This window comes from Dreissena polymorpha, chromosome 15 (assembly GCF_020536995.1).
Source record: "Dreissena polymorpha isolate Duluth1 chromosome 15, UMN_Dpol_1.0, whole genome shotgun sequence".
Taxonomy (NCBI): domain Eukaryota; kingdom Metazoa; phylum Mollusca; class Bivalvia; order Myida; family Dreissenidae; genus Dreissena; species Dreissena polymorpha.
Window position 1 is genome coordinate 50898299 of NC_068369.1, and position 23830 is coordinate 50922128.

The 23830-nt window shown below is 36.1% G+C and overlaps 1 protein-coding gene across 1 annotated transcript; it reads right to left on the minus strand.

Annotated features, from left to right (window-relative positions):
• Positions 1 to 6403: 6403 nt before the first annotated feature.
• LOC127859745 (uncharacterized) lies at positions 6404 to 8946 on the minus strand. Its single transcript, XM_052397253.1, has 3 exons — positions 8612 to 8946; positions 7170 to 8179; positions 6404 to 6750 (listed from the first exon to the last, which is right to left on the minus strand). The coding sequence occupies exons 1-3, from the start codon at positions 8944 to 8946 to the stop codon at positions 6404 to 6406; spliced, it is 1692 nt and encodes a 563-aa protein (XP_052253213.1).
• Between the last annotated feature and the right edge of the window lie 14884 nt (positions 8947 to 23830).

Below are 23830 nucleotides of genomic sequence, written 5' to 3' on the forward strand. Positions count from 1 at the left end.
CTTATCTTTCTGGATACCGAATGTCAGTGGTACATAAACCCTATTTACACCGTTTTTGCCATGTTTCATTTACGTTTTTTTTCGAACACAATAAACTTGCTGAAAAAATGAGAACTAGGCATTCGATCTCCAAGTGTGGATTAAACGCGTTCGTTGGTGACACCACATGTCTGCACATGTGTAGATACCGTTATTAAGATAAGATATCACCTGTCACCTTCTGATAACATGCATAATGATAATAAAGTGCATTACTATCAGAGCTATAAAACACAGCATGAATTAGGCTTCATGCTGGGTTTTATTTCTCTTTAAGTAATGCAGCTACACCTTGCTTCTATTAATCACCTAGTAACTGATAAAACTATTAAACAAGACGGCCTGAAAGGCCCAAAGTTGCTCACCTGAGATTTAAAGGAACTGACCTGTTCTGTGAAGCCCAAGATGTCATTAGAACAAAATGTTCTTACCAACTTTCATGACTAGTGAACACCCTGGCAGCCACGTTTTTCAACAGACCAGAACCATTTTCATACACATCCAAGATATCATTTAAACAAATATACTGACAAAGTTTCATGAAGATTCATATAAGGAAAAATGCCCCGCCCACTGGTGGCCATGTTTTTCAAGCAACTGGAACCATTTTCGAACATGTCCAAAATATCATTGGGACAAATCTTCTGACAAAAGTTTCATAATGATCGTACAATAATTACGGCTTCTAGAGTGTTAACAAGGTTAAACTATAGCTATATAAGGAAAAATGCAACGCCCCCTTGGCGGCCATGTTTTTCCACCAACCGGAACCATTGTCGAACTCATCCAAGATATCATTGGGACAAATCATCTGACCAAGTTTCATGATGATTGGACAATAAATGTGGCCTCTAGAGTGTTAACAAGGTTTTACAAAAGCATGATAAGAACCCGGTATTTCCGCCCAGCACTTTCAGTTACATCCCCAAAAAACTGTAAAATATGAATTTCATGTATGTATTTGAAAAATGTTGTGGCCATATTTGTAAATTTCAAGAAATTCCTCAAGCTCGATCAACATCTCTTTGTATTCTTCGTCCTAGTTTTTTGAGGTTGAAGGCACGTAAACATTTATCAGGCATATTGGTTTATTTTCTGTTGCGATTTCTGCTATGATTTTCCTATCATTACCTTGACTGCTTATCTTTACACTAGAGTTAAGACTTTCCCTCCAGAATATACAGACTCCACCATAACCACGAATCAATTTGTAATCTAATCTAGGATTTTGGTCATCAACACATTTTGCTAACACTTCAAAGTCTCTTGACAGCATAGAATATCATGATCTTTTAAAACTTCTTTCAAATACACCTGGTTACTTTTTACATTTTGAATGTTAATAGTGCCCAATTTTAATGCTGTGTCCCTTCCATGCCTGTTGAGGCGCGGCCTCTCTCTAAAAAAGAAAATATGGTGTCTTGATTGTTGAGATTGTTTTCTTGATCACCTAAGTTATTTGCAGATTGATTCTGTTGGGTTCTGAGACTGTAGTCTTCTCGAGATGTTGGTGTTATTTCAATAATACTGGGATCATCCATTGGGGGCTGTTGATATGTGCGAGGTACTGCTTCATGAGGCGATGCAACTACAGTGTTCTGCATATCTGGCAAGCATGCGAACTGTCCATCTGTGCACTGTGTAGTTTGTTCATCATTTTGGTCCATTACATCTGGGCTCAGGTTTGTATAATCAGGCGTGTGTTGTGTAGTCTTCTCTCTTACTGCTATCTGGGGATTCGGCTGGTTTGTCGTGGGGTTGTGATTGTTGGCTGTTTCCACTGTTTGGTTACAAGACGCGGTATGCATGTTTCGAGTCAGCTGTAAAGATTGAGATGTCTGGTTGTGCGTCTGTACAGGATTCACACAATGCCCCGGTGGTAAGTATGACGTGGTATGTGTGTATGGACCATGCACAATATGTGGGCGGTTGGGTATATTATGTATACCTCTTGGCATCCATGGAGGGTTCGTAGCTCTCATCATTGGTACGTGGGTCCCTAAAAGATGTGATCCAAGCTGTGTTGTTGTTCCTGTCATTACTGGACACAAGTGAGTCTGAGGAACATAGTGAGCGAAGGGTCTTGTAGTCACATAAGGTGAAGGTGGCATAACACTAGCATTCTGTATTGTTGGGGGTACAAACGACATGGGTGGTATCTGACTGTTTGCCGATCCATACTGCATGGTTGGTCTGTATAGTTCATTAGGTGTTTGGTATGCTGGAGGTAGAAGAGCCTCTATCGGTGCATAGGGTACCCTGTACTGTTGTGGTACATGTTGTCCATATGGTGCACTTAGTATCGGGATTCCTGCTTGTATGGGCTGTTGGTCCTGGTGCATTCTAATTCTAAATTTGGAATCTTCTAATTCCTTCTGTAATTCTAATATTTGGATTTTAAATTTCAGGTTTTGACATTCAAATTCATGTTTCATTTTTATCTCTTGCATATCAAGTCTTTGCATAATGTTCAAGTAAATGCTAGACATTTTGTCTGAATTTTTTTCTTCGAATACAGAGTAACTCATTTTTAATTCAGTGCTTTCCAAATTCTCAATTGGGTTCTGTTGCGTAGCAGTTTTATCATTTTTCTGATTGTGTTTAGCATTTTTTTAACGGAACATACGAGTTTTCTCAACTGGTTTTATCATTTGCTATTTCATTGTTGTTTCGTGTGCTGTTTTTTCATCGTTGTCAATATTATTAATCTGTGTAAGTCTATACCAATGTTTTAAATCGTTGTAGACTCGATAATAGCTTACAAACATGCACTCACCCAAACAAATATCTATGCGTAGGTTGGCTACTGACAACAACAAAACCAAATAATTAAGAAATAATTTGTGTATGTTATAGTCTTTTGTCAAATAACCCACGGCCAATAGATTAGATGCGTAGGGATTAAATCACGAGTGCAAAGCACGAGTGATTTGAAACCACGGATCTAATTTTCCGGTCGTGGGTTATTAAACAACAAACTATAAAGTACACAAATTATTTTGATTCTAACACGGTTTTTACTTAAGATTTATACAATGTATATTATTTTTCTTGTGTACTATTTTATGTGAAGATCCGCCAATAAAAATAACTTTCAGCTGTACTGTCGATCCGCAACTTTCATTCATAATTATATTACCGGATTATTACTCTGGTGGAAAATGTATCGGCATGTTTTGTTCAGTTACAGCGCGTGCTTTCAGTGTATATTGCGTCAAACTCGGATTATAAACCGTTAGCTCCGCCCATTCTAACATTTCATTCAACAAAGTTATCTCAGGTGTAAGCGAGCTTGATATTGACTGGCCCAGCTAGCATGCGCGCTTCCATAACAAAAAAGGTCACGCGTGGTCGCTATGGTGCAGACGGGGTTTCACTTTTTGTTTAAATGCTTACGCTGACAATGAAACCAAATTGAAAACCAGTCCGGATTTGAATGGTGGACAATTTCTGTACATTTCAGCTGCTTGATATGCGCAATTTTCGATCTTTTTTATACATTTTTATTTAAAAAAACGTGCATACCAGGGACTCTTAATTGGTTTGGAACATGCGTCTTTTTTCAAATTTATGAGTACAAATACTTAAGCGTTTCCGAGAGCCCTGAAGGATTTGATTGTCAATTGCAGATACTTTCAAAATTACTGATTAAAGTCTGAAATGACTTCTTGTTCAGTCATCTTCGAAATTATGATTTCTTATTGACCTGAATATCCTATCCCCCTCAGGGACATATTACAACATGAATGTAGGGATCATTTATTACACTGTATCATCAAGACGATATGTACAAAATTATCATAAGCATAGCAAGCGATGAAAAACAATCATAAAAATTGTAAAAAAATACAAATGAATTAAACAAAAACCGTCGAAGACGGGTGATGCTCCCCAAATGTTTTTTTTGTCACAATATTGCACTATATATTCAAATAAAAGGAAACATTTGAGGGGCATAACTTTGGACAAAATAATACGATGGATGGTTTAGCAACTTAAAAATTTCAAAGGGCCATAACTCTCTAAATAAATCATCTAACCAGAACCTACTAATTACATGCGCATCTCCTCAAGGTAGTTAAGCTTCCCATAAAGCTTCATTGTATTCCAGTCAGTAGTTGGGGAGAAATAGCTCGGACAAGAATTGCTCTATATGTACAGTTTATAGAAAATTTCAAAGGGCCATAACTCTGTGAAAAATCATCCGACCATAACCGGCTTATAATATGCACATCTCCTGTTGGTAGTTAAGCTTCCCATAAAGTTTCATTGAATTCACGTAATAAGTTGCTGAGAAATAGCTCGGACAAGAATTGCACTATATGTACAATGGAAAATTTCAAAGGGCCATAACTCTGTGAAAAATCATCCGACAAGAACAGGCTGATAATATGCACATCTCCTCTTGGTAGTGAAGCTTCCCATAAAGTTTAATTGAATTCCCGTAATAAGTTGCTGAGAAATAGCTCGGACAAGAATTGCACTATATGTACAATGGAAAATTTCAAAGGGTCATAACTCTGTGAAAAATCATCCGACGAGAACCGGCTGATAATATGCACAACTCCTCTTGGTAGTGAAGCTTCCAATAAAGTTTCATTGAATTCCGGTCATAAGTTGCTGAGAAATAGCCCGTACAAGAATTGCACTATATGTACAGTTAATGGAAATTTCACAGGGCCATGACTCTGTGAAAAATCATCCAACCAGAACCGGCTGACAATATGCATATCTCCTCTTGGTAGTGAAGCTTCCCATAAAGTTTAATTGAATTCCAGTCATTAATTGCTGAGAAATAGCCCGGACAAGAATTGCACTATATGTACAGTTAATGGAAAATTTCAAAGGGCCATAACTATGTGAAAAATCATCCGACCAGAACCCGCTGATAATATGCACATCTCCTCTTGGTAGTGAAGCTTCCCATAAAGTTTCATTTAATTCCGGTCATTAGTTAATGAGATATAGCCCGGACAAAAATTATGCACGGACAGACACACGCATGGACGGACAGACGAAGCGGCGACTATATGCTCCCCACAAAATTTGTTGGGGGAGCATAAAAATTGTTTTAATGTGAAAACTATCCATTTATAACACTACAGAATATCAGATATTATTATTAATCATTAAGTTTTTTAAACACTAAGTTCTATCCTAGCCATTAAAATAACAAAACATAAATGAAATAATTTATTGTTATGCATGTAATAAATCACATTCTAAAAAGTGTCATTTAAGTAAAAACAATGTCTTTTATAGTGATCTTTTAAATGCATATTGTTCAAAGAACCTTTAGTGTTCAAAGAAAAAGTTAAACATTATTGTTATTCACTTCAACAGACATCTATGACTTACCAAGTTAGCAACACAACATTAAATAAACAAGAGGGCCAAGATGGCCCTAGTGCGCTCACCTTTTTTTACAAGGCCTTGTTCATTACTTAGTCCAAAATTCAGTACTCTAGAGCATATTTAAGATTGTTTCTCTTCTGTTTACTTTTGCGGTGTGAGCATATGAGTAATTCTGATTGAGTACTGTCCATTTGCATGGGTTTTATTGCAATGCAAACATTTGCAAGCAATGCTAATTCTACATGTGTTTACAAGGTTTTTGTAAGATTTGGACCTCACATGACCCAATGTCAAACTTTGCCTAGATATCATCAAGAAAAACATCCAAGTCAAGTATCATCATTATTCGACCAAAACTATGACCTCTAGTGTGTTTAAAAGGTTTTTGTAAGATTAGACCCCATTAGATTTTGTCCCCACATTACCAAACGTCAAACTTGACCTAGATACATATCATAAAGACAAACATTTTGACAAAGTTACATCTAGATTGGGCATGAAATGTGACTTCTACAGGGGTTACCAGGTTTTTCTTTTTTTTGACCTAGTGACCTAGTTTTTGACCCAGCATGACCCAGTTGAGATCTCGATCGAGATATCATTGGGACAAATCTTTTGACCAGGTTTCATAAAGATCGGACAAAAAAATGTGGCCTCAAGAGTGTTTACAAACCAAATGTGGATGACGGACGGACAGACGGAAGACGGGCAAAGACCGATCACAAAAGCTCACCTGAGCAATCAGGTGAGCTCACAAAGAAAAATAACATTAATTTTAGAAAAATATGTGTATCCACATTTCAAAAACATTCTTGCAATTTAACATACACTATTACACAAACACCTATTGTTACTTGCATCACGTAAAACTACACATATACAAACTGTATTAAAAAGAATTGTTGCATTGTAACATTGGATTTTTGATTTTATGGAGAAAATAATTGACTAACAGCTATTGTAATTTATAACACTTATTATAATACATACCAGATACAAGAATAATAAGCTATTTCACTTTGAACACCAAGACGTTGTTGTTATCCCACTGTCCAACAATAATGGTGTCAGTGTTGTAGTAAACCGAGTATGGGTATTTTATCCCATCCCTTTCTGTACCCAGTGTAGCCAGCTGCCTACATCCCTTATTGTCCACCTGTAAGATAGTATGTGACCTTGCGCCACACACCAGCACCTGGCCTGCAGGTGTAACATGTACACCAGTCGGTTCTATCAGTTTAGGGTCCATGAAGACGGCAAGGACTGATCCATCCCTGGCCAGAGTGAGGAGCTTGTCCTGGGTTTTGTTAGTGATGTACAGCTTGTCACCTGTTGGGCTCACTGCACAACGTGATACTGCAAAACAGAATACATGATTACAATCCTTTGTCAAAATTATGGTTGAAAATCATTAAAACAAATGTATAGATGTATGCATACAAAATTATGTGTGTGTACAAAAGTTTTATTTTTTGTATTTCTTGTTTGTTGTTTGCAGCAATTTTAATACATATTATTGTGTAACATACATTGAAACTATTTTAAGCATATTATACTTGTATGATTATTTGATAACAGCAAAATAAAGAACTGGTCAGAATGTTGTTTTATAACAGCAACTCACTTTATTTACAGGGACCTGTCTTGACACTCAATATACATATATAGACATTTTTATGAGTTTTTTGCTGTTATAATAATAACTTCTACAAATGCTGTATGACTCGTTATAATACATTTCTAGTTTATAAAGATATATCCAACTAAATTCTTACCTGTGTTCTCATATTTATTCTCATGCAGTTTCCTGCCTATTTTATCGTTCTGTGCGTACCGGTACTTGTACAGTGCTGTCCCAGAGGTGACAAAAAGGTTTCCCTCATGGTAGGCAATACCTTTGCATGTATGTTGTAATTGAAGTTTTCTAACCTTTACCAGCTTACTGTTGTTGACTTCGATGAACTTGATCTTTGAACCAACAGTAACACCAACCTCACTGGGTGTGATCAGAGACATGTTAAATGGCTGGCCAGATACACTACACTGACTCACTACCTGGTACTGTTGGTTTAGCAGCTTGACATTATTGTTGAAGTCGTCTGCAGCCAGGACCAGTCCACTAGGAAGAACACATACATCTATGATACTGCAATTTAACAACACATTATCCCATCGTGCACGAACATTATACTCAGACTTCTCGTACATCCTTATTATTTGGTTTGGATTTCCCTGCACTTTCAAAGTCTGGGTAATGTGTTCAATCCTCCCAAGACCTGACAACTTGGAAAGGTACTGCACAATTTCAATATTGTGCTGGAAATTTATCAAAGATTTTACTTCGACAAAGTTCTCCTTTTGATATTTTTCAAACTGCTGTATTCTATCCTGGCATTTAATGCTAGCTATAAGAGATAGTTCCTGCTTGCTTTTATCACCAATGACGTGAATAGCGTCTCCAAGTTGTTTTAATTCATCTTGAAGAGTGGCACATTTGTTGATATCCCGTTCAAGAGGGGCTTGCAATTTGGTCAGTGTATCTTTCAATTTCTGCTTTGTCTTCTGTTCAAGCTTGTTTAAGTCTGCAATTAATTTTTTACAATTTTCCTGTATTTTGTGCAACTGCTCATCGTATGAACTTAGCAGAGACTGAAGGCTATCCTCCTGGTTTTCTTGAAGATCCTTCAGTTTTGCCAGAGTAGTTTGGATGGTAACTGATACTTGTTTGAGGTCTGTGGGTGTAGTTTTTACCAACTCTGATAAAAGCATCACCGTTGTGCATGTCCTGTAAATTACATGATGCAAAGTATTTAATTTTACAGCTTGATCTTCTGCAAAATTAATCTGGAAAATCTCAGTAACAAAAATCTTCATTGATTATCTTTATAATTTTTTTTAATTAATGCAGGAAAAGGATAACTTACATAATTTACCTCTTTCTAGACTCAAGTGTGGTATAGTTACATGTTTGTAGTCTTAAACAAACGTTTTAAGTGCATCAGACTATAGAAATTACACAGTTAAAAGTAAGTTTATAACTGAAATATTTTGTTATTCATAGCACAAGAAATGGCAGTTTCTTAAAATAACATATTTATTATTTGTACTCTTTACTTGATTTTTTTGGATAAGTATTAAAGTTCATTTCAAAGCAGTTTAAAACCATACACTTTCTGTCTCTAATGTTTGTAAGACAAATGAGATTTAAAAAAAATACCTGTGATTCAGAATAGCACATTTATGGCAGCACAGCTGGCTATGGTCTTTGCAAAACATGTCATTGTTTTCTTCTTTATGAACATCACATTTAAGAAGACAATCTTCCACCTTCTTGGCAACTGGCCATTTCTTCATATCTCCACTTCCATGAGGGGAATGTTGCGTAAACAACTGGCTGTGCATGTCAATACATTTTTGGCAGAAAAACTTTACGCAGGATTCGCAATAATAATCAGCTGATTCCTTCAGTTTCTTTTCTTCGCAGGTCGAACACAAGAAGTCTAGGACCATGTCAGATCCTTTTTCAATAGTGGGTTGCGAAAAGGTTGCCATTTTGTTGCCCACTGAAGCTTTTGATGTCTAAATCTTTGATTTAACTCAAATAATAAGGTATCTTGTCTTATTAATTATCAAACTAAACAAAACACACTAATCTAGCTATTGTCCAAAGTTTATCAACAAGTAATGTCCAGTGTAACAAAGTCAAATACAAATCAATCTGAAGTTTTTTTTGCAAGGTTTTAACCCTAGTAAACAAAGTACTTGTGTCACCGGTCATGTGACATAAAACAGTACTGGCCTAAGTGGCAAAGATTTGTTAAACAATTGGTTTGTGCATGCATACAAAGAATAAGTATCTCAATTCAAGGAACCAATAAAAAAGCATCCAGGCTAACTTTGTAACAATGGTATTAACAAGAATCATCCATCTGTATTCTTTGAAACAATTAATTTGTAAGTACCCCCTCCAAAAACAAAAGACCATATATCTGTATTCTTTACAACAATTAATTCGAAAGTACCTTCTTCAAAAACAAAAGAAAATGTATTGCAGCTTAAATGATAACATAATTGGCAATATCTTTCTATTTCCTGTTGATTTGTTGTTAACAAAAGTATCATTCAACATAAAATTCTGATATATTTATGTATATAAAATGTAGTTAAATTCCTGTTTTATTTACGTCTGTAAAATCATGTGGATAAGAATTTCACAAATTAAAACTAGAAATTTCTATCTAAAGTAACAACCACATGCTACTTTGTTGGAAGGCCTTGGCAGTTAAGTTTGAAGAACAGGTTTTCAAACAATTTGCGAGCTTACTACCTATAAAGTTGCATCTTGAACCCCTCATATTAAAGTCAAAAATTGACCCTGACAAAATTTCTGCATGAAGATAAGCGAGAGGGCCAACGACACTAAGGCACTAAACTTGAACCCACAGGAACCAAACTGTTCAGAGCAGATAGTGATCATCAGGTTTCACAATAAAACAGTGCCCTTCAACCGACAGCCATCAGAGCTCCAGATAAGGGTCGTATTTTCTTAATTAAGAATTATTTTCAAGTCATTTACGTATTTATTTTAAAATCTGGTCGTACTATTTAGAATTACAAAATCAAGTTACGAATATTATTTTTACATCGGTTCGTATCGATTTTTATTGAGTTATTTTCGAGTATTAAAGATCTTTTCGGTATTTATATAGAATGCTTATCGGGTTTGTTTAACGAAGCGCATTTTTTCCAATAAAAGCGGCGTGTACAGTCTATCTGTCAAAAAAATGGCTGCGCCCAGATGACGTCCTAAAAAAACTGCAAAGCGTGCAAAAAAAACACACTCTTTTAACATATTGTACGCAAAGTGAGCCGAAGTTGAATGTTAAGAAAGACATTATAGAATAGATCTTATACAATGACACCCGTTATTATTTATTTTAGGTCATTTAGAAAAGTTAAGAATTATTATCCAAAACTTAGTAGTAACGTTAAGAATAAAATTTCAGAGTTAAGAATTATTTTTGAAAATCTGGTAGTAACGTTAACAATTTCACAAAAATTTATCTGGAGCTCTGGCCATGTTTCATAACAAATCACAACCCTATTAAACTCCGTTTAGATATCATAACATATTTTTTAAATGAAAAATTGAGTGAGTTTTATTATGACCAGATAAGGAAAACTTTCCTGCCTCGTGGTAGTGATGTTTTTCAATTAAGCAGAATCATATGTTACTCTGCAGAGAAAACATTAGAACTAATCTTCAGACCAAGAGTGACAAGTATTGGGCAATAATGTGACCTCATGAGTGTTCAAAAGCTTTTCCTTCTGTCTGACCAAATATCCGTATATCTGGCTTCTCATATGACTCGGAAAACCAAACGTTCATTGCAGTACCTTAGCAAACGACAACAAGAAACCGTCGGAGACGGGTGATGCTCCCCAAAGGTTTTTTTTGTCACGATATTGCACTATATATTCAGATAAAAGGAAACGTCTTGAGGGCACAGTAGTTGGGGGGACAAGTATTTTTATATAGAAAATTTCAAAGGGCCATAACTCTGTGAAAAATCATCCGACCAGAACCCGCTGATAATATGCACATCTCCTTTTGGTAGTGAAGCTTCCCATAAAGTTTCATTGAATTCCGGTAATTAGTTGCTGAGAAATAGCCCGGACAAGAATTGCACTATATGTACAGTTAATGGAAAATTTCAAAAATTTCAAAGGTTCATAACTCTGTGAAAAATCATCCGACCAGAACCCGCTGATAATATGCATATCTACTCTTGGTAGTGAATGTTCCCATAAAGTTTCATTAAATTCCGGTCATTAGTTGCTGAGAAATAGCCCGGACAAAAATTGCACTATATGTACAGTTAATGTAAAATTTCAAAGGGCCATAACTCTGTGAAAAATCATTCGACCAGAACCTGCTGATAATATGCACATCTCCTCTTGGTAGTGAAGCTTCCCATAAAGTTTCATTGAATTCCGGTCATTAGTTGCTGAGAAATAGCCCGGACAAGAATTGCACTATATGTACAGTTAATGGAAAATTTCAAAGGGCCATAACTCTGTGAAAAATCATCCGACCAGAACCCGCTGATAATATGCACATCTCCTCTTGCTAGTGAAGCTTCCCATAAAGTTTCATTGAATTCTGGTCATTAGTTGCTGAGAAATAGCCCGGACAAAAATTGTGCACGGACGGACACACGGACGGACGGACAGACGAAGCGGCGACTATATGCTCCCCCCAAAATAAATTTTGGGGGAGCATAAAAATAATGTGTCAACATTTAAACGTGCAGCTTGAATGCAAAGACATCTATGTCGCTAACAGACTTAGGAAGTATATTCCAAACAAACATAGATCTGTGATTGTTAAATTTGTGCGTCAACAAATAAAATATGATGGCATGAAGAGCGGAAAACTACTTAAGAGCACAGTCATTTATATCAACTAGGTCTTGAAAAAAAACAAACCAAGAGGTGCTAGCATCCCTACATCTCATAAATCCTGGCCATGTCGAAAGATACTTTGACTTGGTGTTTCATTTGGTAATACAATTATTAAAACTAAAAGAACAAGTTAAACTGACCCATATGAATAAGACTTATTTATTTCTTAATATAAATTAATATTTATTTTTGCGGAAACGAATGTTGTTTGCTGGTTTCTATAGATATATGATTACGGAATACTTTTGTCTGTTTCGTTATGTAACGTTATGTACGGAATGCCTCGGACAGGTTCGTTAGAACAATAGAATAACGCATTTTTCTTACCACGTGATATTACATCATTCCTCCTTTTGCAAATTGCCTGTGCTTGCGTTCAGCTCGCCAAAAAAAACTACCCACCGCACCTTGATCAATATCGAGACTGGTCCGACATCCACAGTTTAAGATGCACAGAGTCAATTTAAAACAATATCTTGCAGAAATATGAGCCGCGTTCTGAGAAAACTGGGCATAATGCATGTGCGTAAAGTGTCATCCCAGATAAGCCTGTGCAGTCCGCACAGGCTAATCAGGGACGACACTTTCCGCCTTAACTTGATTTTCGGCAAGGAGGGACTTCCTTGAAACTAAAAATACCATAACAGCGGAAAGTGTCCTCCCTGATTAGCCTGTGCGGACTGCACAGGCTAATCTGGGATGACACTTTACGCACATTCATTAAGCCAAATTTTCTCAGAACAAGACACATATGAACTAAACATTTGAGTTATATGATTCTGCCGGCAAGTTCTTCATTTTCAGTACATGTACACCCGCTCCTGGCGGGCTCCTTAAATCCGATGGCCGACATCCAAGCCCATTTTGGTGCCGGGGCCAGGCAACATCCTCACAAACGATCAAGATCGGGCCAAACTTGGTCTTGTACAACTGGGGCGCTTTTCGACGGACAGCATGACACGTCGCGTGGAATGTCTTGAGTGCTACAACTGACCAACGCACTGTCGCGTGTTTATATAGTGAACATGCATTTTGCCGGTGACCAACAAACTGTCTTGTGTTTATATAGTGCACAGGAATTTTGAAAGTTTTTGTTGCTACCATATTTAAACTTTCAATTTGTCGTCGGTTTTTATATTGTAATGTAATTTGTCTGTTATTTTATTGTCATATGAGCCTTTTTTATATTTTAAATATGTCTGGTAATTTTATTGTCATAAATGTCTCGTTTATTTTATTTGCCTTCCTGTAGCAGTGCTGGAAAATTCTGTTTGCCGGGGGTCGGATGGGCATGCGCATTCATTCTAAAACATTTATCTCTCGAATGGACTCTGGGCTACATGCGTAGTATATTAACCTAGTCTTTTGGGTAATTCCAAGTCATTAATCATTACGCTTTAAAAATAGTAGCAATACCGTAGGGGAAAAACATTTAGGTGTCAAATAGCTGGTTGAGCGATAATTGGTATTTTAATCTCGGAGTAAGTATGAGTAAAGGTGGTATCGCTGGTTGTAAAAGTGTGATCGCAAGTGTAGTGATTATTGATATTAAAAGAGTCAAGTAAAAGTGTGATCGCAAGTGTAGCGATTTTTTATATTACGAGTCATGTAAAAGTGTGATCGCAAGTGTAGCGATTATTGATATTAAGAGTCATGTAAAAGTGTGATTGCAAGTGTAGATATTACTGATATTAAAAGAGTCATGTAAACGTGTGATCGCAAGTGTAGCGATTATTGCTATTAAAAGAGTCATGTTAAAGTGTGATCGCAAGTGTAGCGATTATTGATATTAAAAGAGTCATGTAAAAGTGTGATCGCAAGTGTAGCGATTATTGATATTATAAGAGTCATGTAAAAGTGTGATCGCAAGTGTAGCGATTATTGATATTATAAGAGTCATGTAAAAGTGTGATTGAAAGTGTAGCGATTATTGATATTAAGAGTCATGTAAAAGTGTGATCGCATGTGTAGCGATTATTGATATTAAAAGAGTCATGTAAAAGTGTGATCGCAAGTGTAGAGATTATTGATATTATAAGAGTCATGTACAAGTGTGATCTCAAGTGTAGCGATTATTGATATTATAAGAGTCATGTAAAAGTGTGATCGCAAGTGTAGCGATTATTGATATTAAGAGTCATGTAAAAGTGTGATCGCATGTGTAGCGATTATTGATATTAAAAGTCATGTAAAAGTGTGATCACAAGTGTAGCGATTATTGATATTATAAGAGTCATCTAAAAGTGTGATTGCAAGTGTAGCGATTATTGATATTATAAGAGTCATCTAAAAGTGTGATCGCAAGTGTAGCGATTATTGATATTAAATGAGTCATGTAAAAGTGTGATCACAAGAGCTATTTTCAATTGTTAAGCGATTGGCAGAACTAGGTTTAGCCCCGCCAAGTATATGGTTTTTCCTAGTTCGGTCGCTTGGTTAGCAATAGCATTTTTTATTTTGGGCAGGCGGTGTTGCTGCTATAACGGCGTTACTTCACGTCTGTAATTTTAACCTGTGCTCATCCACCCCCGGTAGGCATATTTTCAAGTAGCAGGTTTCCACAAGTGAATAGCCGATCTTTCGGGGCTTGTGTGGTTACCACCGGCTGTTTTTTCTGTTTAACGCTGCGGCCTTTCTATCCCACTTTTTTAAATGCATAATATATTAAATAGATCTGTTAGTGAATACTTAATGCATTCTTTTACATTTTTGTAATGTTTATGGGGAGGCAAAATATATTGGAATCGTGTCATTAAACTTCTTAACTGAAGTAATGTGTTGTTAAATCGTTGCAGTCGTAAAATAAATATATTAAATAACGTTACAAAAAATCATTTAATTTGTGTACTCCAAGCCATTTTAATCAATTGAAACATTTCTCACTAAATAGACTGTCATGGCCTTACACAACTCGTGCACAACTTGCAAGCATAATCCTGAATGTAAATATGGGGAACATTCAATCCGTACTTTGTAAAATGCTAGTGAAGTTAATGAGTGCCAGGTCAATGCTGTCAATCTAAACAAAACAATTTTCAGTGTGTTTTGTTTGTCTGCAGTTTCATAGCGTCTTTGGATATTGTACAAAATATCGATGTAAAATAAACAACAACTATGTTTGTCTTTATACTGAGAACTATTATTCAACATTAATGTATTTTCATTGTTTTGTTGTTTTTCTTTTTTCTTTCTCACCTTACACATAGTTTATTGTACATGTGTGTTGTTGTTGTTGTTTCTGGAAATTTTTCTACTTTCTTACTATAGCTATAAGAAAATCCCATTCTAGACGAAGCAATTGCGCCATTGCCTCTATTTTTCCAAAGATCGCTCACATTTTCAGCATGTGTGTGAGAAAATTAGCGCGCTAGATATCCAGGAGTACTCTTTAAGATCAAAGCAATATCTACGAAAATTTTGAGAGCCGATTTACGATTGTCAATTGTATGTTGTGCTTTGACAAAACTAAAGCTCGCCTAAAGGCGAAGCATTGTTGTGATGGAAAAATGGATATTGGCCAATAAGAGCGCACGCTTTGAATGAGCGACAGCACTCATAGGCAGTCAATACATGCAGTAAAATCATGCAGAGGACGCGTGATGTAATTGCTATTAGTGCTTGGTTTTGTAGCAGTTTGTTGGCTTTGTTATACCTTCCAGTATAATACCACACTTATCAGACCATACGGTGTACACCTTCAAGATGAAATTGTGGCCAGTTAGTTAGAGCACTGATGATTGCAACCGAGTGAAATCCTTGTGCATTTCGTCCATATTTTCAAAACATTTATTTGACATGTCAAGCGTTTTAACACATTATAGTTTATTTCATTACACACAACTGTAAACGTTTTGTTGAATTCTCGAAGGAGACCAAATTAAATTTGTAATCCAAAAAACACCTCAGAATTTTAATGTTTATGTGACGTTAACAATTTATCGCTTCAAATAAACAGTTCTCATTCATTTTTTGTATTCCTTTCTCTCGATAACAAGCGCGTGAAAATCATGACGTTATACGGTTATGTCAAGAGTGTGTGTATCAATTGTTGTATTAAAACCTTTTAACGCTGAGCCCTGTGTATCATGAAAGGCATGCAAATCAGTACATGTTTTTTTTATTATTTAGAAGGATACAGAAATATCATGTGGAAACAAATTTGCGTTTTTAGCACAAAATGTGCTGTTTTATTTAACAGCATTTCACTGATCTGACAGTATGAAATAATGTTTAAGGTAAAACAATTAAACATGAAAACTAAGGTGTATAAAAATGTATTTAATAATTGACCCATGTTTCTGAAAAAAAAAACACGTAGCCCCGTATTTTTCAGAGTGAGGGGTGAATTTATCCCTCACTACCTTTGGATTTATAGAAAAGGCACTGCCTGGGTTACTTCTCTTATTAGACTTTGAAAAAGCATTTGATTGATTGGCATGATAATTTGTACAGAATACTCTTTCCTTCTTTAATGTTGGTCCCTACATCACAGATTGGTTTTATGTTTTATATTAAGATTCTAAATCAGCTGTTTCTCAGTGTGGCTACTTATCTAATTTGTTCACACTGTGAAAGATGCTGCACCCAAGGAGATGCCCTTTCAGGTTATAGTTTAATCCTCTTCGCTGAAGTGTTGTCAATTGTATTGAGAGATAACAAGAAAATGAAAGGAATAAGTATTCATGGAATTGAGCATTAAATGTCCCAGTTTGCGGACGATACTGCTATTTTAAGGACGGTACTGAACAATCCTTAAATGAAACACTGTTTTCCAGGAATTTGCAAATATTTCAGGTCTGAATGTAAAGTTTGAGAAATGTGGACACTCCACAAACTAAGAACATTTAATGCTTCTGCCATAACAATGGCTCGGTTATAGGGCACATAACTCAGGAATGTGTGGTTAACTGAGCAAGAAAAGTGCCTTGAATTTCCAGAATATTTTTTTTTATTTTCGAGAAACGGCCTGGCTTTTTTTGAGGGAGAACAATGCACACGAAAACTCCTGATTTTGAGAAAGAACAAGCAAAGTCTTAAATAATCAATTTAACATATTTAACCGCTTTAAAAACAAATTCAAGGCAAAAGGTAATTTAATTATGCAATATTTTTCTACATTGGATCAGATAAACGTATATAATGAGATTGATTTGCTGTCTAAAATTTACTTTTTTCAACCAATTAACAATTAATAGGTTGACATTACTTCAAGAACAAGTTATTTTACACTCAGGCCACTCCAAATTGATTTGTTGGTGTACGTATTTTTTTGAAAAAAAGTTGAAGAGGCGAGCAAATTTTTTTTTAAACAGAAAAATTCTCGAGAGAGCGAAGGGCGAAGAATAAAAAAAAAAAATTCGATAGAAAAATATTGCATTATTAAGAGAAACAGGTTTAAACAGCTATATTTTACATTCAAATCAATTCTTATACAAAGAATATAATTATATCGACCTCATGTTTATAGGAGTTAGTTGCATAAGACCTTTGACCACGAAATGCCATAAATACATGTAAACCATATCATTGAAGTGACGGACACATGTTTACCTGCTGATGCTTATATTTGTTTAAAGTTTACAGTTTATAGAGAATTTCAAAGGGCCATAACTCTGTGAAAAATCATCCGACCATAACCGGCTGACAATATGCACATCTCCTGTTAGTAGTGAAGCTTTCCATAAAGTTTCATTGAATTCCCGTAATAAGTTGCTGAAAAATAGCTCGGACAAGAATTGCACTATATGTACAATGGAAAATTTCAAAGGACCATAACTCTGAAAAATCATCCGACGAGAACCGGCTGATAATATGCACATCTCCTCTTGGTAGTGAAGCTTCGCATAAAGTTTCATTGAATTCCAGTCATTATTTGCTGAGAAATAGCCCGGACAAGAATTGAATATATGTACAGTTAATGGAAAATTTCAAAGGGCCATAACTCTGTGAACAAGAGCCTTGCGGGTGCAGACCGCTCATCTATTTTCTTTTTAAAGGTGAAGGGACTCTCATTTTCAATCACAAAGGAGGGAGGGGTTGTGTGAATAGGGGTGGATTCTTAGGTGCGATGGTTGGACGGTATTTCAAACAAAAAAAAAATATGGGGGGGTGGTGATTCGGGGAGGGGGACCACAACACATAACTTAACAAAATTTTCAATTTTCTAGGTATAAAGGGCCCATAATTCTGTCCAAATGCCAGTCAGAGTTACATAACTTTGCCTGCACAGTCCCCTTATGATAGTTAATAAGTGTTGCAAGTATGAAAGCAATAGCTTTGATACTGTAGGAATAAAATGGACCTAAACACAAAACTTAACCAAAATTTTCAATTTTCTAAGTATAAAAAGGGCACATAATTCTGTCAAAATGCATGCCAGAGTTATCTCACTTTGCCTGCCCAGTCCCCTCATGATAGTAAGAAAGTGTACCAAGTTTGAAATAAATAACATTGATACTTTCTGAGAAAAATGGACCTAAACGCAAAACTTAACCGGACGCCGACGCCGACGCCAAGGTGATGACAATAGCTCATAATTTTTTTTCAAAAAATAGATGAGCTAAAAATCATCCGACCAAAACTGGCTGATAATGTGCACATCTCCTTTTGGTAGTGAAGCTTCCCATAAAGTTTCATTGAATTCCGGTCATTAGTTGCTGAGAAATAGCCCGGACAAGAATTGCACCATATGTACAGTGAATGGAAAATTTCAAAGGGCCATAACTCTGTGAAAAATCATCCGACCAGAACCGGCTGATAATATGCACATCTCTTGGTAGTGAAGCTTCCCATAAAGTTTCATTGAATTCCGGTCATTAATTGCTGTGAAATAGCCCGGACAAAAATTGTGCACGGACGGACAGACGCACGCACGGATAGACGAAGTGGCGACTATATGCTCCATCCCCCCCCCCAAACAAATTTGGGGGAGCATTAAAAAAGCAAATACTTTTCCCAATTTGGATCAAAAAATGTCCAAATTAAAGGTTTCCAAAAAATATATTGTCTCAATTTTTTTATAGATTGTTTGGGGATGTCAGAGGGGAAAAATACGTCTAGGGGAACAGGCTGAAATTAGGCGGGTCTCAAAGAAGGAGAAAAACCTGCTTGAACATCTATACTTCATGGTGATACTTAGTTAAAGCACTAATTCAATAAATGAGTTTCACAATCCCACTTGTAGCGATTATGACAACGCAACATCTATAAATATGTGTACTAATTAAAGTAACTTCTTGGTAACTAAATGAACAATAGATAAAACATTGTGCAAAGTGTCATTCATTATATTGGTTAAGTGTTGCTTATAAGAAGCAATTCAATTTAGACTAGCCTTTTCTTATAAAAACATGCAGTTGATGAATTGCTATCAAATCATGTACAATAATTAATCAGGTCATAATCTAGAATGAACACGCGACCACTTTGTGACCAGATTGTGTATGGGAAGTTTAGTTTAAACCTTTTTTTTTCGCTCAATTGCATTGAAAGTACTAACTATTTATTTTAAACGCTCTGGGCGTAGAACTAGTACTTTGTGTCTTTGGGGGAGATCTAAATAATGCTCCCATAGTAGGGATTGAACAGGTTAACTCCTGGTAGCTAGGTGGACACCCATATCCATTACACGATTACACATCATAGAGGTCGCCATGGTGTAATTGTGTATCGCTGGATCCTAATTGAGGATGACCCATGGCATTAACCCTTTCAGTGCTGGAACCGAATTTTAAAGGCCTTTGCAAACAGTTTGGATCCAGATAAGACGCCACAGAACGTGGCGTCTCATCAGGATCCAAACTGTTTGCTATTCTGATAGTATTCTTTGAAAAAAAATCGAAGAAAATGCTAATTTTAGAAATTCAGCAGACGACATTTTAGTAGACGACAAATTTCCCAGCATGCAAAGGGTTAAGCCAAGTTTTCCAATAATGTGGGTCATTTATCAATGTCAGTTAGCGGAATAAAAAAAGAAAGTCAAACATTTTGAGAACACATGCATATTGTTATCAGGTGAAATAAAATAAAAAAATACATCTGAAAATAAAATCGAATTTTCATTTTTGAAAACAATGGGTTTCTATCACTACATTGGAACACAGTTCTCAGGTTAGCTAAAGATAATGTTTTGAATATTCCACTTGCACAATGCTAACAAGCTTTTTATTTAATTTGACATTGTGACCTATTTCTTCACCTCCTGTGACCTAGTTTTAAACTCCGCCAAGAAATCATTGGGACAAAAGTTCTGTCCAAGTATCAATGAACATTGCAGAGCTCCAGATAAGGGCTGTACAGCCGTAAATACGTCTTTTTTATGAAGGTTTACGCATGTATTTTTATAAACTGGATGTACAATTAAGACTTTAATATCCCTTTTAGGCATTTACGAAAAAAATCAGGCCGTACTGATACGTCCGTGTTAGCGCGGCGTGATTTGTTGGTCTCTAATCTAACGGCGCTTTTCGTGAATTTAAACTACCGAAAAATTGTAGACTGGGTTCCGGTATTATTGTCTATTCTGTCGTATGATTACCGGTAACTCGTTAACCCGTCAAAAACAATGTCTGCGTGCAAGGGAAGATAGGATAAAACGAAAGCGGTTCAAAAAAACACTTTGTTGTCATATAATGGCTACATACGTTCATCTAACCATCCTGACATTAACTTTGTAAACCCAGAAAAAGATATTGTCGCCCCGGTATTAAACGATTTGATTGCATCGGTGGCTAAAAAGAAAACACGATGTGAAACGGATCCAAACAAAAACTTTGGAAGATTGCAAACCCAAATATGATTGGCTTGTCACCGAGAAAATAGAAGACGTTTTACGGTTAAATTGTGGAATTTGCTATGCCAACTTTGACACTTAACTGCTAAACTAGTAAAGCAATGATTCTTTTGAGATGAGGCAGTGATATTAGTGTTCATTTTCTTAGCTTACTAGTTGGCTTGTGTTTTCCTGTCAAGAAAAATAAAGAAATAGTATATAGTCATGAGTTGTAATGTGTAGTTGTATTTGGATCATAATTCAGAATGGAAAACCTAATAACTGTTTAAGAAACGAAATATATTTATTATAATTGCTGCAAATGTTACTGTAAAGTCAGTTATACACCCTTCGATATCCAAGAACACAGGTAGTACAGTACTACCTGTATTTTTAGATATGGTAGTACAGGTACTAATTGATTTTCAGCGTTACTCCTATTCTTTCTGTCAGTGACAGTACCGTTACTAATTTCACAAATCCTTATCTGGAGCTCTGACATTGGACACTTCATATTTCCTCTATAGAGTCTTGTCAAGAAAAATGTTGACTCCTCATGCACATGACATACAATTAACAGCAAAACAACGCACAATAAACAAAAGGCAATCACAAAAGCTCGGCATGAGCATGTTGTGCGCAGGTGAGCTAAAAAAAAGGTCTCATCATCCAGGTGTTAGTCACGATGTTGTTCACAGTCCTGTCTACAGGAAAACCGTCCATCGGCACAATGGCATAGTCAGGGATACGCCTGTCTGATGTTTGTAGCACCACACCTGTGTATACAAACAACCAATAATATATGATCCTTGTTCTGTGAAAAGGGGGTTGAATGCATGTGCACTAAGTTTCGTCACAGATTAGACAATGCATCAGCTCAATATCTGAAAGCGTTGGGTGAAAAAACTCTGAAAAAAACAGTTACTACAGAGACAATTTCTATGTCCAAGACCCATCACTACGGTCTATCTCAAAAATCTACATCTTCATCTATATGTCATGTAGGTAGACTCACATACAAAAAATCAGCTCAATATCTATTAGTGTTGCATAAAAAAAACTCCGGAAAAAAGTTATTATATAGACATTTTCTGAGTCCAAGGCCCATTACTTCACCGCGAATCAATTTACCAGATCGAATTTCATACTTCATCTGTAGGGTATGTAGTTAGATGCACATACCAAAAATCAGCTCAATATCTGAAAGTGCTGCGTAAAAAAACATCCCAGAAAACGTTAATGTAAAAAAAAAAAACAGTTCTATGTCCAAGGCCCATAACTTTGCTACAAATTACTGAATGAATTTCACACATCATCTGCAGGGAAAGTATGTAGATTCACATATAAAACATCATCTCAATATCTGAAAGCTTTGCATACAAAACATATGGAAAACGGTTATTATAGAGAGAATTTTCATATCCACTTTTGTCTCAAATTTCCTTTCTTTACGTTCTATTAATAGAAGTTCCAACCTTGGATTACATCCATTCGAAAAATATTAGTTCCCTTTTCAAAAATGACCTGTACCTGGCAAATGGCATATTAAAATTACCTCTCTTAAAAGCTTATTACTTCCCTTGGCAAAAACTTAGATCTCTAAAAGGTCTGTATCTTCGTCAAAAATCAACCAACCAGAACGAATTTTACACTTCATGTAGATAGACTCATATCAGCTAAATATTTTAAAGCACTGCATAAAAAACCTACGGAAAACAGACTGACGGACAGACTGCTATATGCCACCCTACCGGGGGCATAAAAATGTGACTGTCGAATGTTGTCAACCATCAAGCACTCTTGGTTATATACCCTATCCTAATAAATCTAAAAGTTCTACCTACCTCCGCCCTCCTTGATATACGCCGTCAGGGCCGGGATCCCTTCTTCATCAAAGCCATACAAAACAAACATCTTCCCAGCGAATATCTTGTCTCCTGGAATTGAGAACGATGAGAATCATCAATATTTATAAAACAACGTATAACCGTTCTCTCAATGTGTAATACATAGGATGAGGTTCAGAATAAAAGAAAGGCCAGTCTCGCCTGGCTTTTGTTTCATACGTGCCTAGTCTGATAATTTAACCCTTTTGCCTTTAGATATCTATTTTCACGCCTTTGTAGTCCCTCAGAAAATTTAATTTAATTAAAGACCTTTCTTACTAGATTCAAATTTTAAAGGTTTCATTTTCAACCCTTAGATACTGATGTGCATCAAACGGCATAAAACCTGAACAGACTGTGAGTAACTCGCAGGCTGTTCTGGTTTTATGCTGGTTGCAAAAGCCATTTTCACTTTGCTTCTGAGTGGGAAAGGGTTAACACTGATAGGATCAGCGGGTTTTACCCCCAAATTGGGAAATGAACTGGTATCGAGCCAATTAAAAATCAGGTAATTGGGAAAATTTGCATTGTGAAATCTTCAGAATGGGAATTATGTGTCTTTTAAATTGCTTGGTACTCAACTGCACAAACCCATTTAAATATATTCTTGTTCATGCCTTTTTGATTGAAATGTTCACTTTAATTGCTCATTTATTTGTTTACTTGCATAAAAATGCTTTTCTTCCGTTTGGGAATTTTTCAGACAGCAATAGGGAACTATGTATCTTTTCCAATTGGGAAAGTACCCTTAACAGGTACCTTAAAGAATCCGTCGGAGACGGGTGATGCTCCAAAGTTTTTTTTTGTAACAATATTGCACTATATATTCAGATAAAAGGAAACGTCTTAGGGGCACAGTAGTTGGGGGGACAAGAATTTTTTTTAAAGAAAATTTCAAAGGGCCATAACTCTGTGAAAAATCATCCGACCAGAACCCGCTGATAATATGCACATCTCCTCTTGGTAGTGAAGCTTCCCATAAAGTTTCATTGAATTCCGGTCATTAGTTGCTGAGAAATAGCCCGGACAAAAATTGTGCACGGACGGACGCACACACGGACAGACGAAGCGGCGACTATATGCCCCCCCTGAAAATAAATTTTGGGGGAGCATAACAAGAGCACCGCATAACAACCTTTTGAGGAACGATGAAATGAAATTACGAACACGTGTCAACTGTAACATCCCTTAATTTTAGAAAAAAGATTTGAGATTATAGCAAACCAACTTTTATTTGAATAACATAAATCTTTACTCAAATTAAAATATATAAGGAGTAGGTTAAAACTAAACCCATACATTTCAGAGTAGGTAA

Bases quoted from the DNA above. Each gene is read 5' to 3' on its own strand.
- LOC127859745 (XM_052397253.1), bottom strand. From the start codon at position 8,946: ATGGCAACCTTTTCGCAACCCACTATTGAAAAAGGATCTGACATGGTC. The intron at 8,180-8,611 runs GTATTTTTTTTA...TGTAATTTACAG, and splicing joins TGTGCTATTCTGAATCACAG to GACATGCACAACGGTGATGC. The intron at 6,751-7,169 runs GTAAGAATTTAG...TCTGTTTTGCAG, and splicing joins GAATAAATATGAGAACACAG to TATCACGTTGTGCAGTGAGC.